The sequence below is a fragment of the Bombina bombina genome, chromosome 4, assembly GCF_027579735.1.
Source record: "Bombina bombina isolate aBomBom1 chromosome 4, aBomBom1.pri, whole genome shotgun sequence".
Taxonomy (NCBI): Eukaryota; Metazoa; Chordata; class Amphibia; order Anura; family Bombinatoridae; genus Bombina; species Bombina bombina.
The window spans coordinates 455465639-455483810 of record NC_069502.1 but is presented as its reverse complement, the minus strand read 5'-3'; the positions used below and the strand labels follow the sequence as shown (position 1 = coordinate 455483810).

Below are 18172 nucleotides of genomic sequence, written 5' to 3'. Positions count from 1 at the left end.
AGTTGACTGCACGTGTTCAGCGTCATATACAGAGGTTGTCTTTGTGAAATATACGTATGAGTGCTGCCACCATTGCTGCAGAGGTTGAAGGGGTGGGGGTCAGCCTGTCAGTGCTCAGACCATACGCCACACACTGCATCAAATTGGTCTGCATGGCTGTCATCCCAGAAGGAAGTCTCTTCTAAAGATGATGCACAAGAAAGCCGAAAACAGTTTGGTGAAGATAAGCAGACTAAGGAAATGGATTACTGGGACCATGTCCTGTGGTCCGATGAGACCAAGATAAACTTATTTGGTTCAGATGGTGTCAAGTGTGTGTGGCAGCAACCAGGTGAGGAGTACAAAGACAAGTGTGTATTGCCTACAGTCAAGCATGGTGGTGGGAATGTCATGGTCTGGGCCTGCATGAGTGCTGTTGGCACTGGAGAGATACAGTTCATTGAGGGAACCATGAATGCCTACATGTACTGTGACATACTGAAGCAGAGCATGAGCCCCTCCCTTCGGAGACTGGGCCACAGGGCAGTATTCCAACATGATAACGACCCCAAACACATCTCCAAGACTACCACTGCCTTGCTAAAGAAGCTGAAGGTAAAGGTGATGGACTGGTCAAGCATGTCTCCAGACCTAAACCCTATTGAGCATCTGTGGGGCATCATCAAATGGAAGGTGGGGGAGCGCAAGGTCTCTAACATCCTCCAGCTCCATGATGTTGTCATGGAGGAGTTTAAGAGGAGCCCAATGGCAAACCTGTGAAGCTCTGGTGAACTCCATGCCCAAGAGGGTTAAGGCAGTGCTGGAAAAAAATGGTGGCCACACAAAATATTGACACTTTAGACCCAATTTGAACATTTCCACTTAGGGGTGTACTCACTTTTGTTGCCAATAGTTTAGACATTAATGGCTGTGTGTTGAGTTATTTTGAGGGGGCAGCAAATTTACACTGTTATACAGGCTGTACACTCACTACTTTACATTGTAGCAAAGTGTCATTTCTTCAGTGTTGTCACATGAAAAAATATAATAAAATATTTACAAAAATGTGAGGGGTATACTCACTTTTGTGAGATATTGTAAATTTTGGACTTTGAAGTTGTAGCAATATAGTTTTAAAGCAAAGTAACACGTTTAAACATAATCTCAAGGCGTTCTGTTGCATATTAATACACACATTATAATTAGCCGTGGTGTTCAGAAACATTACATAAACAAACCATTCATATTACATCGTTATAAACATTGTACTGAATAGGGTAAAACAATATTTGGAAGCCCCATATTTACTTTACACATGAATTAACTATGTGCATTTGACGTGGGTATTGCTCAGTGTACTAAACTCTGATCCTGTGTGTTATTCGTACTAAAATATTACAGCATGTTCACGCTAATAATTCAAAAAGCTAATATGCCTTACAGTTACCAGTTCATCTGTCATGGGCAGCTCACACGTTTCGTTTACATCCCGTTCCCATGGTGACTCTGGACACGTCCCTTGGTCCTTGAGTTTTGTCTGTTCTTTTACCGCCGGTTTTCCCATTTCATAATTTATTTTATATTTGGTATGGAAGTTGTTAATATTTTCCATAATCATCTTAATTTTTATTTACAACTTTCCCTGTTTTGTCGGTTGCCCTACTTATGTTTTACAGGCAGCGCCGTGGACACCTCATACACTCCGATAGCTGATGACCTATCTGCAAACATCGCGCCGCCCCTTCCTTTTTCTCCATCTTGGATTCCGGTGCGGGTGGGTAGTTTTGTTGGTCTGTTTAGATTCAATTATATTGTTTGTATTGTCTCTCGGCCTTCAGGAATACATAGGAGAATAGGCAAGTTGGCGTGTCTTTTTTCTTTTGGGCCAAATAACGAATGTTTCCGTGATAGGATGGCTGGGATACCTGATAGATTGAGAGGCCCGGGAGGGAGCAGGTCTCTTGTCGTCTTCATCTGTATGTCCCGCTCTGCCAAACATATAAAGTTTCGGCCTGTTTCTGGAGCTTTTGCGAAGCATAGTGCAGTGTTCTATCTTTTTTTTTTTGCTTGGTGCCTGTTAATGCTAATTATCAGTCAACATTATTTATAATGCCATTAGTGTGTCACTATGCATATGACTTGCCTTGTATGTGGCACGAAGCAGTCTAACTTGATATGTGGCACGAAGCAGTCTATAACTTGATATGTGGCACGAAGCAGTCTATAACTTGATATGTGGCACGAAGCAGTCTATAACTTGATATGTGGCACGAAGCAGTCTATAACTTGATATGTGGCACGAAGCAGTCTATAACTTGATATGTGGCACGTGCAAATCAGACGGCTCTTTAGTGATTGTCTATGCTGTGAATGAATAACTGGCAGAAATACTATGATCCTCAGATCTGAACACGTCACGATTGTAAATTGATACATATATAATAATCCTTTTGAATACACTTTCGTTTACAAAAGTTCATCCTACACCTATTTCATTAATGGATTTATAGATTAATTGCTCCTTTGAGGTCTGTGTACCCTTTGCCTGTAATGGCAGAATTTATCACCTGGTACAAATCCTGTAGTTAAATTAATAAATGCTGATTCTAAGTATGTCAGCTACAATGTAATAAAGTATCTGGATGTTGAATTCAAAGGCAGCATATCCTTTTGCTGTACTCGAACTATGTGCTTATAGTGAATGTGAAATTTAATGCTAAAGTGTACGCTTTTTTAAAATTCAATTAAAAACAGGGGCACTTTAATTCATCAAAATTTACATTTCACTCGTGTTGTGAAAAAATACCTTTTAAACATGACTGCTGCTCCAGCTTCCCCCGGTCGTCACAAGCCATTTCTGATGTCAGAAATGATGGATCGGTCATCTTCCAATCACGGCTTCCCCCCCGGGGGAATCAGAATTCTAATTCAACATCGTAATTGGAGGAAGCTGGATTCCTCATTTTAGACCCAGGAAGAGGCTTTGCGACAGATGGAGAAACCTGGAGCGGCTGTCAAGATTAAAAGGTAAGTATTTTTTCACAACACAAATGAAATGTAAATTTTGATGAATTAAAGTGGCCCTGTTTTTATTCAAATTTTTAAAAACAGGGCACTTAAGCATCAAAATTTACATTCACTTTAACCCATGCAAAAAAGATAAACGTGAAGTCTTGCTTGGTATCCGTAGAGAACTGCTTATCCACACAAGGAAACAGTCGGTTAGATCATCAGACGCATCACCCCACCAATTGCCAGTTGTGGAGCCCCAAGCAGGTCTTCACTTATGTGTTTGTGCTTTTGTAGTTGTTACAGATTTCCACTTTGACTACAGCAAAAAATGACACGCTCTTATGACATTCCATTTTTGCACTTTAAATCCCCTCTATGCACCATTGTTCAGCTATGTTAGTGTATGTTTACAATAACTGTTAACATGTCTATAAGCAGTTTGCTGAAATAGATTGATCCTTTGCCATTTAAACCTAAGGTGCTAACTTTCATAATTTTGTTTACAGTCCTGTCTGCATCTGGATATTAAAAAAACAACATGCCTGGGCGGTAAGTGTATTGACAAGTGTTGATTGTTTGTTTGTGTGTGTCTTTCCCCCCCCCCTCCCTTTTTTTCCAAGTAATTTGTTTTAAAACTCTGTCTTATTCTAGATTGTGGTGCAAAGCTACCTTTGCTGGCTATAAGCGAGGTCTAAGAAATCAGAGAGAGCACACAGCCCTCCTTAAGATTGAAGGAGTCTATGCCCGCGATGAAACAGAGTTTTACCTGGGCAAGAGATGCGCCTATGTGTACAAAGCAAAAAAGTAAGTATATATTTGAGAAGCTATTTTCAACTGCTGTAACGGTCTACTATGCTTATGTGCTTGCCCTGCTGTTATACAATGTTGGTTGATAGCTTATTGGGCTTATAAACGTAATGGTTCTTTAAGCTCCATTTAAAAAAATTGCACTTGTGTGTCATCGCTCCCACTACTCATGTTAGGCCTTGGGCTTATGTTTGATTTAGAACTAAAATTTGGATACTCATACCTGCACCCTTTTCTCTACCCATGACCTACTTCTTTCCTTGTCTCATTAGTTTTCACTTTTTTAGAACTGCATTTATTCTCTGCATCAATTTCTAAACCTTAAAGGGACACTGAACCCAATCTTTTTCTTTCATGAGCATGCAATTTTAAGCAACTTTCTAATTTACTCTTATCAAATTTTCTTCCTTCTCTTGGTATCTTTATTTGAAAAGCAATAATGTAAGTTTAGATGCCGGCCCATTTTTGGGGAACAACCTGGGTGGTTCTTGCTGATTGGTGCTGTCCCTCGTCTGAACCAAAAACGTCTGGCTCCTTAGCTTAGATGCCTTTTTTTTTTTTTTTTTTTTTTTTTTTTTTCAAATAAAGATAGCAAGAGAACGAAGAAAAAAAATTAATAGTAAATTACAAAGTTGCTTAAAATTGTATGCTCTATCTGAATCACGAAAGAAAAAAATTGGGTTCAGTGTCCCTTTACAGTCTACTGTTTTGTTTATAAAGATAGGTAACGCCTTTACTACCCATTCCCAAGCTTTGCACAACCAACATTACTAAATCTCTGCCTATTTCTAAGCCCCTGCAGGCCGGCCACCTATTATCGCATTGTATTTTATTAGCTTTTCAGAGCCATAAGTACTAGTTCATGTGTCATATAGATAACGTGCTCTCTCCCGTTGAGTTATGCAGCACTAATTTGCTATAATGCAAGGTTCTAAAAAGTATTGAGATAAGGGGCAATGTGCAGAGGCTTTATATATAAGGTAATCCATAGATGCAAAAAGTATATTAATATAAGTGGTTATGCAAAACTAAGGAATTGGGTAATAAAAGGATTTCTTTTTAAACAATAACATTAAGTAGACTGCCCATTTAACTGTTTCTGTGATTTGTTACCTCCAAGTCCTTTACTGCATTTTGTAATTGCTCCCCTTGTACTTCCTTTTGCATGCAAGCTCACAAACGCACCTGTCTTGTAGATACCCTTGCGTAATGGTAGTGTACCAACTGGCTTTCTACCCCTTTGAAGTGATTTCAAATCAGGCCATGAATCTTAAGCAATATTTTAGAGGGACTTTTATTTGATCACTTCTTATGGATGCGCTGTAACTTTTTAATCTAGCCGTGCCATTCTAATAACCCATGCTCCAGCCACCCACCCACTTGTAATGTGTTTTTTTTTTTTTTTTTTTTTTTTTTTTGTGAGCTAGCAGTTTGAACTGTTCAATCTGCGCTCTAGCTGTATGGTAGAGCTGCGCATCTTCACCTGTCTCACGATTCGATTACGATTATCATCGTTTCGTTTCGATACGATTCGATTCTACGATGCATCACAATTACTGCCCATGATTTTCATGATCTTGTTTTATTTTATATATATATATATACATATACATACATACACACACACACACACACACACACACACACACAATTTGTTGTCTATAGGAGAATAAAAAAAAAATAACAGAACTACACTTCAAACTAAGATGATTATACCAATATTTTGCCAATACTAAAACACTGACAAAGTAATAAAGTTGTCTAATAACTAATTCAGTTAGTGCTTCCAGCAGTTTGCAATTCTGGTGGTAGTGGTATAAGGGATTATCTTAGTGGGGGCTGGTAAAGTTAGTGTTGTGAGAGGTTTAATATTAAGTTTGGTAGGGGATTCAAGTGGTAAGGGGTACATTATGGTGTATTATATAGTGATGCTTGGTGCACGTATACAAGTTTTTATCTTTGGCTCAGAGTAATGTATTGCAGCTGGAAGGTGAGGGGTTAATAAATTAATGCATAAGGATAGACGTATACATATGGGTGAGAGAGCACTCACACAACTGCACGATACACAATGAGTGTAAGGACATTCACACAACTACCAGATACATGTATGAGAGCACACTCACACAAGTTCACTATCTCCCTCATTGGGTATTACACAACTTACCCCTCCTCCCCTTAGCTGCCACAAAACTTACTCCAGCCCCTTGTACAGGACAGTTTACTTTCAGGACTTACCGTACTGAGCAGATAGTTACTACACAAAATAAAGCCAGGATCCCAACACACTTCATGCTGCTCCTTCTTGTTGCGTCTTTGTTTTACTGCCCTGTCTGCTACTGCTCACTGGATATTATTGTCCTGCACTGCTGATGTCACTCTCAGCGTGAGCGCAAGTTATCTTATTGATGCGCTATTAGTCTGCTGCTGATATCACTGTGAGGACTGTGAAACAGCTGCCCCATCTCTGCTTCCTAGCAACTTGAAAGCCACAGTGCATAGCAACACCTGCCCAGCCCTAGTGAGTGCAGCAGCTTGATTGCCAATGAAGATATATGTATGTATATGTATATAGGCATTGCAAATCAAGCTGCCGCACTTACCGGGGCCAGTGTTGCTATGCACTGTGCCTTGCAAGTTGCTAGGAAGCAGCGTAAAGGCTGGAGCTGTTCCATAAATCAGATTCCCAGATAGCGCTGACTCGCAGGGGGTTTGTAGCCTAGGGCCCGCGGACACTTCCAGAACTTTGCACAATCAGTAATAGTAGTAGTACCACAATATTCCACCCTACCACTACCTGATGAAAAAAACAATAGCCTCTGCGCTAATCTGGCCCTGAAGCCAGCCCGGCCCACCGGGCATTTGGTGGGGACACGTGATGCTGCGTGAATCGATTCAGCCTCTTCACTGCATCGATGCAGCATCGTTGAGGGTTGCATCGTGGTGGCGATTATTTTCAACACCCCTACTGTATGGCACTTTTTTTTTTTTTTGTAGCTAGAGTGCCAATATGGGAGGCCGGAGCATGGGGTATTAGAATGGAACCACTTCAGATTGTTGCAGCCCCAGAAGTAGAGAGAACCTGAGAATCTGACCACCTAGCTAGGTGCTGCACTGTGCGGTAAACAAGCCGTATGACTAAAAAAAGAACAGAGGCACGAGTGAGTGGATGTACACTTTAACTTTTTTGAATAAAAGATTGATTTTATTTTTCACTCGCTCGTGTCACCGTTCCTTTTGTATTAGAATGGCGCTGCTGGATTAAACAGTAAATTACACCGCATCTTCATTAGAAGTGATCAATTAAAATCCTTTGAGCTATATCACACACCTGTGAAAGTGGTTTTATTGGTAGCACTCGTTGCATGAAGGAATTAGTGCTCGTCTGTGAGTTTCCAGCACATCAATATTTTGTTTTGGGATTTTTTCCAAGCACCTCAAACATAGAAAACAACCTTAAAGGGACAGTATACTGTAAAATAGTTTTTCCCTTAATGTGTTTACAATTGCTTTTTTTTTACCAACTGCAGATTCAAAATGTATGAAAAATTGCTTTTTAAGGTTTATTTGTGTATATTAATGCTCTGATTTTGTGATTTGAAGCCACAACCTAATAAAATGGGTTGAGCTTGTAGGTATAATCAGATCTCATTACTGTATCACATTGTGTACATATACATTCTTCTTTATATTATATCTGTCCATTAAACCATTCACCAATACTTGGAGATAACAATGGAAAATCAACATTTTATTACCTTATCTCTGCTATATCCCACTGGGAGTGTAATCTCTTCTGCTGGCTGTGTTTACAAAGCTCATCTATAGCTTGGACCTGCGGCCACAAACTTTCAGAATAGGTGGGGATACCACATGCTAAATTAACTATTTCAAATGCCAATATAAGGGTAATGGAAATACTTGTAAACAATTTATTACACTCCAGCAGGTAAAGTGGATCATTGGGAACAAATTAAAGGAGAGAAAATTTTTGAGTAAACTGTCCCTTTAATTTGCACAAATATAGGCTAAAGCCAAATTGTATGTAAGAAATAAATCTATAGTCTGCATAGTTATTTCCTGAATATTGTGACCTATTTTATAGTTCCATATCAGGCCTTTTTCCTGAATTGCCAAAAGTTAAGATTTTTATAATGAATTAAAAAAAAAAGTCAGTCATCAGAATCTACCAATGATTAGGCTACCAGGTCAATCATTGGTGGGGGGGGTGCTCTCTTCCAAAAAAAAACAAACTTTTATCCATCTGTTTAGTGGTTAATAGTTTTTTTTTTTTTTTTTGTTTTTGTTTTTTTTTAAAGCCTCCTATTCTTTAACAAGCACATTCTTGATGCATAATTGGGACTGGTGATTTCTTGCGTTGAGAGGTTTATGACCACTAATTAATTAAAGTGGCATAAGTGCTTTTGTAATTGCCCCTCTAAGGAAACTCCCTGTGGGCTGGGCCCTGGTCACCATGGCACTGATCACCTGTATTCTATGAGGATAATTGACCCCACATTTGAAAGAATTTTTAAAATGGAACTGTAAAAAATAAAGTATCTTGTTCTGCGCCACTAGCAATAAGGAAGTGCTTCTGTCTCCCTGCATGTGATATCACGCTGGGAGGGGACATTTGCTTGTGACATCCTAGGAAGAGACCTTTAAATTGTTGGTAAACTCACTATATTCACTGTTTATGATTTGACAGGAATCATCAAAATTTATTAGCACTTTTTATTTCTCACTACCTTACTTGCAATAATTTTCCATTAGTATAATATCTCTGCCTGTCAATCATGTAATACAACCTATTACCGCTATAGGTTTTTTTTGTGTTTCCATGTATCCAATCGGAATACTGTTAAACTAGCTCGCTTTAGTCTTATATGCGATATCAATGCGCATGTATGTAGTTGCGCAATCTTAGTTTACTTCTGATCCCCTTTTCGGTCTTCATGCGTGTTCACGATACAGGTGCGCATGCGTAGAGGCTCAGGAATAGAATGAGTGACATATGTAACCGTTCATAGATCACATCTTTGATTTGGACTTCTGCCAAGTAAGCTTATTATACTTTTCTGCTAATATTATATATTGGTAATGTATTCACTATTCTAAACTACAATGTATTAAAGGGACAGTCAGCCATAGAATTGTTATTGTTTTAAAAGATAGATAATCCCTTTGTTACCCATTCCCCAGTTTTGCATAACCAACACAGTTGTATTAATGTACTTTTTACCTTTGTGATTACCTTGTATCTAGGAACCTTCTTCCAGCCCCCTGATCACATGACTGTGACTGTTTATTATCTATTGTCTTAAATTTAGCATTGTTTTGTGCTAGATCTTAAATAACCCCCTGTGCCTGAACACAGTGTTATCTATATGGCCCACGTGTACTTTCTGTCTCTTTGTGTTGAAAAGAGATTTAAAAAGCATGTGATAAGAGGCAGCCCTCAAAGGCTTAGAAATTAGCATATGAGCCTACCTATGTTTAGTTTAAACTAAGAATACCAAGAGAAAAAAGCAAATTTGATGATAAAAGTAAATTGGAAAGTCAATTAAAATTAAAAGTCCTGTCTGAATAATGAAAGTTTAATTTATACTTGACTGTCCCTTTAACAAACTATCGGGAGTGCGCAATGATGGTGATGTATGTAGTGGGTGGTATCGCTATGAACGTCACTTGTTGGAAGGGAAAAATTCAGTGGGCGGAGTAAAAGTAGAATTTTTTTTTTTCGTCCTGTCTGTAATATATATATATATATATATATATATATATATATATATATATATATATATATATATATATATATATATATATATATATATATATATATATATATATATATATATAATTTTTTTTATTTTTAAGTAATACAGTTCATTTTAATACTTTAATTTTTGGCAGTTGTACTTTAAACAATGTGATAATAGTAAAGCACTTTACGCAATAGTAGATTGTTTACCATCACTTTAATTACTCCTCTTTCCATAGCTCGTATTTTAGGTGATCTGAATGGTACCTGCCCCAAGTGTAGACCCATATAGTCTTTGTAATTTTAAATGTGTAATATTTGAATGTTTACATTTTAAAACCTACATTTTTTAATAGTGACACAAACGTTGTTTTTTTGTTTTTTTTTTATTCTTTTGATTGAACTATAGAAGTATAAATTACTAAGTCTTGCTGGTTTAGAAAGGTGAACTGATGCTAAGGGCTAGATTTATTAAAGTCCTACGGCTGCAAGTTCTCACAAGAACTTGCTTGCCGTAATTTATCAAGCAGCGGTCACCAGACCGCCGCTTCCCTAACCTGCCTGCGGTATTCAAAAAATAAAAGGTTTATCAGCAAAAGATCTAATGCATTAGAGCAGGGCTCAAAATGTCAAGACTAAGCTACTAACCAGCCCAAAATGTTACTTGCTATTGATCCCATCCACTACCCTGTCCGCACCACACCTAACACCCCTCTTTGCTTATGTTTAGCCAATGTGAAACACCTTGTACAGTATTTTTTTTATACCATAAATTAAATAATTTTACATACAGTAAGAAATTAACAAAATAAGCACATAGCAGTTAGCAACATCAACTAGGGCTCTAGGTAAGACAACAGCTGGACAGAAAAGGGAAGTTGTTGAACTGAGAGAAAGCAGTGTGTGAGGTCATTGCAGACCTGGAAAAATTGGTTTCTATCATCTCTCCTCTTTCTCTCCTCTCTCCTCTTCAATCACTCATTTTACCCCCTCCCTTCTCTCTCAGGCCATATCTTCTCTTAACACTTTCTCTCAAATCTCTTCACTTTTTTTTTTCTTCACTTTTAGTAACTCTCCCCCCCCCCCTCTACTTTCACTTTTTTTTCTCTCTCTCTCTCTCTCTCTCTCTCTCTCTCTCTCTCTCTCTCTCTCTCTCTCTCTCTCTAGGAATAAGATACTCATTCATGATTCAGATAGAGAATACAATTTTATACAACATTCAAATTTATTTATCTAGTTTGCGTCATTTGTTAGATATCTTTTGTTGAAGAAATAGTGATACACATGGGTGAGCCAATCACATGAGGACTCTGTGCAGCTACCAATCAGCAGCTACTGAGCCTATCTAGATATGCTTTTCAGCAAAGGATATCACGAGAATTAAGCAAATTAGATCATAGAAGTAAATTAGAAAGTTGTTTAAAATTGCATGCTCTTTCTAAAACAAAGAAAATGTGTTTCACCTGTGCTCTAGTTAAAGGGACATTTATCACCTCACCCTTCAGCTGATAAGTTCACCTGTGTTCTAGTTAAGATATAATGAATATGTGGCCTGTTAAGGGTCCTGAGGACTGGAGTTGGGAAAAACTGACATAGATATTTGTAGACATCCACTCACTAACTTTCACTCACCACTGTTAAATTTTCTTTCGCCAATATTTTTTACTATTATGGCTTTTTAAATACTGTATAGGTTTGAATCAATGTTTCAACCCTCTTTTTGCTGTTCATTCCCTATATGTACCTCTTATGAAGGTCTGTTAAAATACCCTAAGGTAACAGTGAAAAGCTTATTTCATGTAGTTTTCCACTCAAAGGGACAGTCAAGTTAAAATTAAACTTTCATGATTTAGATAGGGCATTCAATTTTAAACACTTTTTCAAATAACTTATCAAATTTGCTTTGTTCTTTTGATATTCTTAAAGGCTAGGTTTGCTCATATGCTGATTTCTAATCCCTTGAAGGCCGCCTCTTATCTCAGTGAATTTTGACAGTTTTTCAGACAGCACTAGTTCATGTGGGCCATATATATAATTTGCTCACTCCCAGGGAGTTATTTGAGTCGGCACTGATTGGCTAACATGCAAGTCTGTCAAGAACTAAAATAAGGGGTCAGTCTTCAGAAGATAAGATACAAGAGTAATCAGAGGTAAAAAGTATATGAAAGGGACATTAAACACTAAATAAATGCTAGATAGAATGATGCATTCAAAGAAAAGATTAGTTTGAGAATAATATGCAGGTTTATTTTTTAAAGTTTCATTACCTGTTTAAAAAAATGAATAAGTGTAAAGTTTTAGTGTTTATATAACAATGGGAGCTGCCATGTTGTAACTTAGGTTATCTTCTCTGCTGTGGCCAATTAGTGAGTTATAAATAGGTCACTAGAGCGTGCAGCTAATGAGTGGAATGTGTTCTGCGCTTCCATTTTTAACAGGTATATTGTAGAGTGTGTGTGTGTGTATATATATATATATATATATATATATATATATATATATATATATATATATATATATATGTATATATATATATATGTATATATATATATGTGTGTATATGTGTGTGTGTGTGTGTGTGTAATAAAGGGGTTATTTTTAAACAAAGATTCAGTAGACACTTTAATGCAGGCAGCACTTCAAATCGATAGCTTACCTTAGAAAACAGTCATAAATGCTAGACAGTGTCTTTTTTTTTTTTTTTTTTTTTCAAGCACAATCTGTGGAAAAGTTAAATGGACAGTCAAGTCAAATTAAACTTTCATGATTCAGGTAGAGAATGCAATTTTAAACAACTTTCCAATTGACTTATCAAATTTTGTTTTATTCTTTGGTATTCTCTGTTGAAAGTTAAACCTAGGTGGGATCATATGCTAATTTATAACCCCTTGAAAAGCTGCCTCTTATCTCAGTGCATTTTGACAGTTTTTTTCACAGCTAGACAGCGCTAATTATGTGTGCCATATAGATAACGTTGTTTGAGTCAGCACTGATTGGCTAAAATCAGAGTGGATTTGATTTAAAGGGACAGTCAACACCAAAATTTTTGTTTAAAAAGATAAATGCCTTTATTACCCATTCCCCAGTTTTGCATAACCAACACAATTATGATACACATTTTACCTCTGTAATTACCTTGTATCTAAGCCTCTGCAAACTGACCCCTTATTTCAGTTCTTTTGACAGACTTGCCAATCATTGCTCACTCCTAGGTAACTTCATGTGCGTGAGCTCAGTTATCCATATGGAACACATGAACTAACACCCTCTAGTGGTTAAAAACTGTCAAAATGCATTCAGATTAGAGGCGACCTTTAAGGTCTAAGAAATTGGCATATGAACCTCCTAGATTTAGCTTTCAACTACGAATACCAAGAGAACAAACCAAAATGTGTGATAAAAGTAAATTGGAAAGTTGTTTAAAATTACATGCCTTATCTGAATCATGAGAGGTTTTTTTTGGACTTGACTCTCCCTTTAAATCAAATTAATTTAAATCACAATTTAAAATCATGGTTTTCATTTTGGAATACTAACTTTTCAAGTTATTTTTAGTTATAGCAAGCCATTACTGATTTGGTTACATATCATTAGATATGCATAGATATTTATTTTTTTAAATAAATTATACTATTGGGAGGTGAACTGTCTTCCAGTTTAATTGGTTAATCATTCATATTTGATTAACTTTTCAGCTGCACTTTACTGGAAGGAGAAAAATAATGGTTACATTAATAATTTAAATAGTTTTATTTAATTAAAACAAGCAATCTTATTTTATTTGTAATGCTTGCTCCTCGCTCCTCACACTTAGGTCCTTGTGCAGATATATTCCACTGCAAATCTTCTGTTCAGTGAGCTTCATGAAACATAGTATGGGTTGAGTCTGTTTACATAGATTTACAAGGGAGTAATGGTATTAAAGGGACAGTAAAGTCAAAATTTAACTCTTGATTCAGAAAGAACATGCAATTTTTCCAATTTACTTTTCTAGTTTGCTTTATTCTTTAACCATTATTGAAAAGCATACTTAGGTAGGTTCAGAAACAATGCACTAGTGTGAGCTTGTCATTCACCCAATGTGCTCACCTAAGCTCCAGTTAGATCATTGCTCTCCTTCAACAAAGGATACCAAGAGAATAAGCAAATCTGAAAATAGAAGTAAATCTGACAATTGTATGCTCTATCTGAAACCCAAAAGTTCTTAAGGTTTAGTTCTCAACTCTGTTTATTTTATAGATATTTTTTTTTTTTTTGTGAAGATGCATGTTATTTTTGCAGACAGAAATTTTGGTTTTGAGAACAAGAAAACCATTGTGATATCTTCACGGCAGAAACCTTTGGGAGAGCATGACGGGAATGGTTAATTTTATTAAAAAAAATAAAGATTACAGCCATGAATATAAAGCATCTTGCTATATAATTAAAAACTAATCTATATTTTAGGATGAATAACCTATAGATTATAATGTATCTTAAATAGAAACTATCTTTAGACAGATTTTTCCTCAAATCCGGTTTTAAATAAAAAAAATAATTTTTATCTACTCTGGCTAAAATGCAAGTCTGACAAAAAATAAAAACTGGGATAAGGGGGCATTCTGCAGAGGCTTAGATAAAAGGTAATCACAGTGGTAAAAAGTGTATTAATATAACAGTGCTGGTTATGCAAAACTGGGGAATGGGTAATAAAGGGGTTATCTATGTTTTTAAACTATAACAATTCTGGAGTAGACTCTCTTTAATCACTGGGATTGGAAGTGGGAAACCCCAGGACGATAACAAGTCATCCATTGCACTGTAAAGATTAATGTTAATAGGTTGTACATCTTTCTTGTTAAAAAAAAAAAAAAAAAAAAAACTCTATCCTACATATTTACTTAGACTGGGCATTCCCTTTTTAATATGTAAACCTAACAATCTCTCCAAAATAAAATGATTGAAGGTTTTGTCCATGTCTCCTGTGTATTTTGTAATTTTGTATATTTTTCTTCCAGCAACACAGTAACTCCTGGGGGTAAACCTAATAAAACCCGTGTAATCTGGGGAAAGGTCACACGCCCTCATGGGAACAGTGGCATGGTCCGTGCCAAGTTCACCTCAAACCTGCCTGCCAAGGCTATGGGTCACAGAATTCGCGTGGTAAGTTAAGTTTCAAAGTGAGAAGGTACAATGTTTAAATGTTAACAAGCTGAGTAGCTTTTTTTTTTCGTTTTCTAATTTAAAAAAAAAAACTTAAATGATTCAGATAGAGAATATAATTTTTAACAATTGATTTATCTAATGTGCTTCATTCTCTTAGTATCCTTTGTTGAAGGTGTAGCAATGCATTACTGGGAGCTAGCTGAACACTTGATGAGCATATATATTAGGCATATGTGCAACAATCAATCGGCAGATCCTGAGCCTACCTAAGGTGTTCATTTTCAACAAAGGATACCAAGAAAACAAAACAAGAAATAGATAATAGAAGTAAATTTGAAAGTTGATCAAAATTGCATGTTCTATCTGAATCATGAAAGGAAAAATCTGTTTTGTGTCCCTTTTTATGATTTTCCTAGGAAATGAGTCATAAGGCTGTTTAATTTTCATTTTGCAATGGTTGATGAAAGGAGCAGCATTTTCTGTATGTAAATCAGAATGTTGTATGTATACACCAGCATTTCAGCCAACACTTGTACTTTTTTCAAGTGTATTGCAGTCATTTTTCACATTTATACAACCTACCGAAAATCTTAAGGGTGACAGCCACACCATTGTAAATCTTTTGCTGCCACCTTGTGGCCAGATTTCATAATACTTTTGGTGGGTTTTATTTAAATCAAATCTATTTTAATCACAATTTAAAACCCTAGTCGGCCTAAATTTAAACCCTGGTTTTCTACATAAAGGTTTCATTTTTAGAATAACTTTTCAGATTATTTTTCCAGTTATATCAGAAAATACTGATTTGTTATATACCATTAGAAATAAATACAAATGAAATTAGTGGGAGGTGAACTATCTCCAGTATATTAGGTATATCCTTCATATTTGATCTACTTTTTAGGAGTACTTTATTGTAAGGAGAAACAGGATTACCTTAATAATAATTTAAATAGATTTAACTAGAGAAAAATTATAAATTTAAGGGATACTTAACCCAAATTTTTTTCTTTCATGATTCAGATATAGCATGCAATTTTCGTCCTCTTCCTATCTTTATTTTTTTTTTAAATATAAAGCTTAGGAGCCAGCCCATTTTAGGTTCAGCACCCTGGATAACGCTTGCTTATTGGTGGCTACTTTAAGCCACCAATAAGCAAGCGTAACCCAGGTTCTAAATAAAAAATGTAAAGGGTCTTACACTTTACATTTCTGCTATTTAAATAGATAGCAAGAGAACAAAGAAAAAAAATAGGATTATAGAGTTACTTATAATCCCATGCTCTATCTGAATCATGAAAGAAAAAAAATGTGGGTTTAGTATCCCTTTAATGATAGCAATTAAGTTAAACTATAAGAATACTATATATAATATATATATATGCAGATCTATTCCACTCCAAGCTATTTTCTATTCATTGAGCTTCTTTAAACTTTGTAAGGGTTTGATTCTGTGTATATAGAATTGCAGGGGAGCAATGGTATTAAAGGGATATTAAAAATATAAACTTTCATGATTCAGATAAAACATGCAGTTTAAAGAACTTTCCAATATACTTCTATTATCTAATTTGCTTTATTCGCTTGTTCTATCTGAACCATAAAATAAAAAAATGGGTTTATGCCTCTCTTATATATAGAAAACGATTTTGCTGTGAAGAAGAGGCATACACAAATGTACACTTGTGAGAACTACAAAAACAATGTTATATCTTATTGATAGAAAAATGTCCAAAATATTACTGAAACCTCTGGAAGAGAATGACGGTGTGAATCGATTAATGGAATTAATTTACCAAGAAAAATAACAATACAGTCTCATGCTACATAATTTAAAAATGTAACCTTTATTTTAGGATGAATCACTTGTATTATAATGTATCTTAAATAGAAAGCTATATTTTTCTCAAAAAGCATGTTATTTGAAGTGAATGTAAACTTTAATGAATTAAAGGCCAGTATCAATTGATAATCTTAAGCGAGGGCACTTAAATTAACGTTTACAAAGATGCTTAATTTTGTAACCCTTTGAGTGCTAAGCACTTTCCCACCTGGGTGCTAAGCTGTTTTTATTTTTTTATTTTTTAACTTTTTTTTTTTTTTTTCCGTATCCCCAAGGCTTACACTGTTGGAAAGGTTAGACGGTTACCTTTCTAATGGTGGGTATTGGGGGTCTGTAGCTGCTTGGATGCCTGAGATACAGGCTTCTAAGCAACATGCCCCCTTTTCCTATACTTAACATTGTGATTTTGTTAATATAGTTGCGTGGTGACGTCATCACACAAAACAGGAAGCCACAGCAATGCCTGTCACTATACAGGCACAATCGCCGGGGTAGGAGCGGGTGGGAGCCCCTAGATCTCCCTCAAGGTGGGAGTGCTATTGATGGCTCTGAGCCGTCGTTGGCACCAGAGTGGGAAACTCGGCGACGGCTCAGCCTTCGTTAGCACTCGAAGGGTTAAAATGCTTACCTTTGCGTTATGGTAAGCATAACTCCGATCCCCCGCATGCAATTCCTGCTTTCATTAGCATATGGATGACTAATCCTGCTTCCTCCAATCGTTACCCCACGATCTGGACGCCAAAGGGGGCTCAACAATAGGAGGAAGCTGGGTTTGTCCTAGTTTAACCTAAAAAAAGAAAAAGAAAGCAGGAGCTGCGGACAGATGATCAGCGTTGACCATAACGCAAAGAAAGTATTTAGTGTTTTTAAGATTATTTGATACTGGCCTTTTAATGCATTAAAGTCTACATTCACTATAAAAATAAAAGAAAAAAACATTTAATTTTTTTTTATCTACCCTGCTTTCAGCTCAATATTGTTGCCATCATTTGCTTTAATTTGTTGTCATCTTTGTGAATTTTTGGTTCTTCGGTTTTAAACATTTTTCATGCCCTGTAATAAAATGAATTATACTTTCTTATTGGCATATACCATAGTATGAGAAATGAATTTGTAGATCACCTAGTTTAATGTAAAATGGTTTGTGTTAGGATTTTTGCTTCATGTTCATTGTATTTCTCTTTGTTGACTTTTATTTTCTCCCTTTCTCCAACAGATGCTTTACCCATCCAGGATCTAAATATTGTTTAATAAAAGACATTTCTGGATATGTTTTGTGTTTATTTTTTCTAAGTGAAGCTTGGATGCACTTATCACACTCTGGTTTTAAGATTGTCTGTCTGATTAACCCCTTCACTGCCATTATTATTATCGGTTATTTGTAGAGCGCCAACAGATTCTGCAGCGCTATAAACAAAGGGGGAGTACAACAAAACAATTATAGGGCAGAGGGCCCTGCCAATAGTTACACTGTTGTAGTCAGCTCTTAAGAAGGTGATCTACAAACAGCTGGACTATTAGGCTTACATGCTAAGAGGGTTCAGGGGATTGCAGTGGAGGAGAGGAACTGGTATTAGGAAAGGTTAGCGTAGGTTGTATGCGTCCCTGAACAGTAGAGTCTTTAG

General features: G+C 36.2%; 1 protein-coding gene across 2 annotated transcripts; it reads left to right on the top strand.

The window, feature by feature from the left end:
* The first annotated feature begins 1656 nt into the window (after positions 1-1656).
* RPL35A (ribosomal protein L35a) lies at positions 1657-17815 on the top strand. Of its 2 annotated transcripts, none has more exons than XM_053710312.1 (5): positions 1657-1753; positions 3498-3540; positions 3643-3795; positions 14557-14701; positions 17764-17815. In XM_053710312.1, exons 2-5 carry the CDS (start codon positions 3530-3532, stop codon positions 17785-17787), a joined length of 333 nt encoding a protein of 110 aa, XP_053566287.1. In that variant the 5' UTR covers positions 1657-1753; positions 3498-3529; the 3' UTR covers positions 17788-17815. The 2 variants fall into 2 exon arrangements, with proteins under 2 accessions (XP_053566287.1, XP_053566288.1); XM_053710313.1 differs by lacking the exon at positions 1657-1753 and adding an exon at positions 1763-1835.
* The last annotated feature ends 357 nt before the right edge of the window (positions 17816-18172 follow it).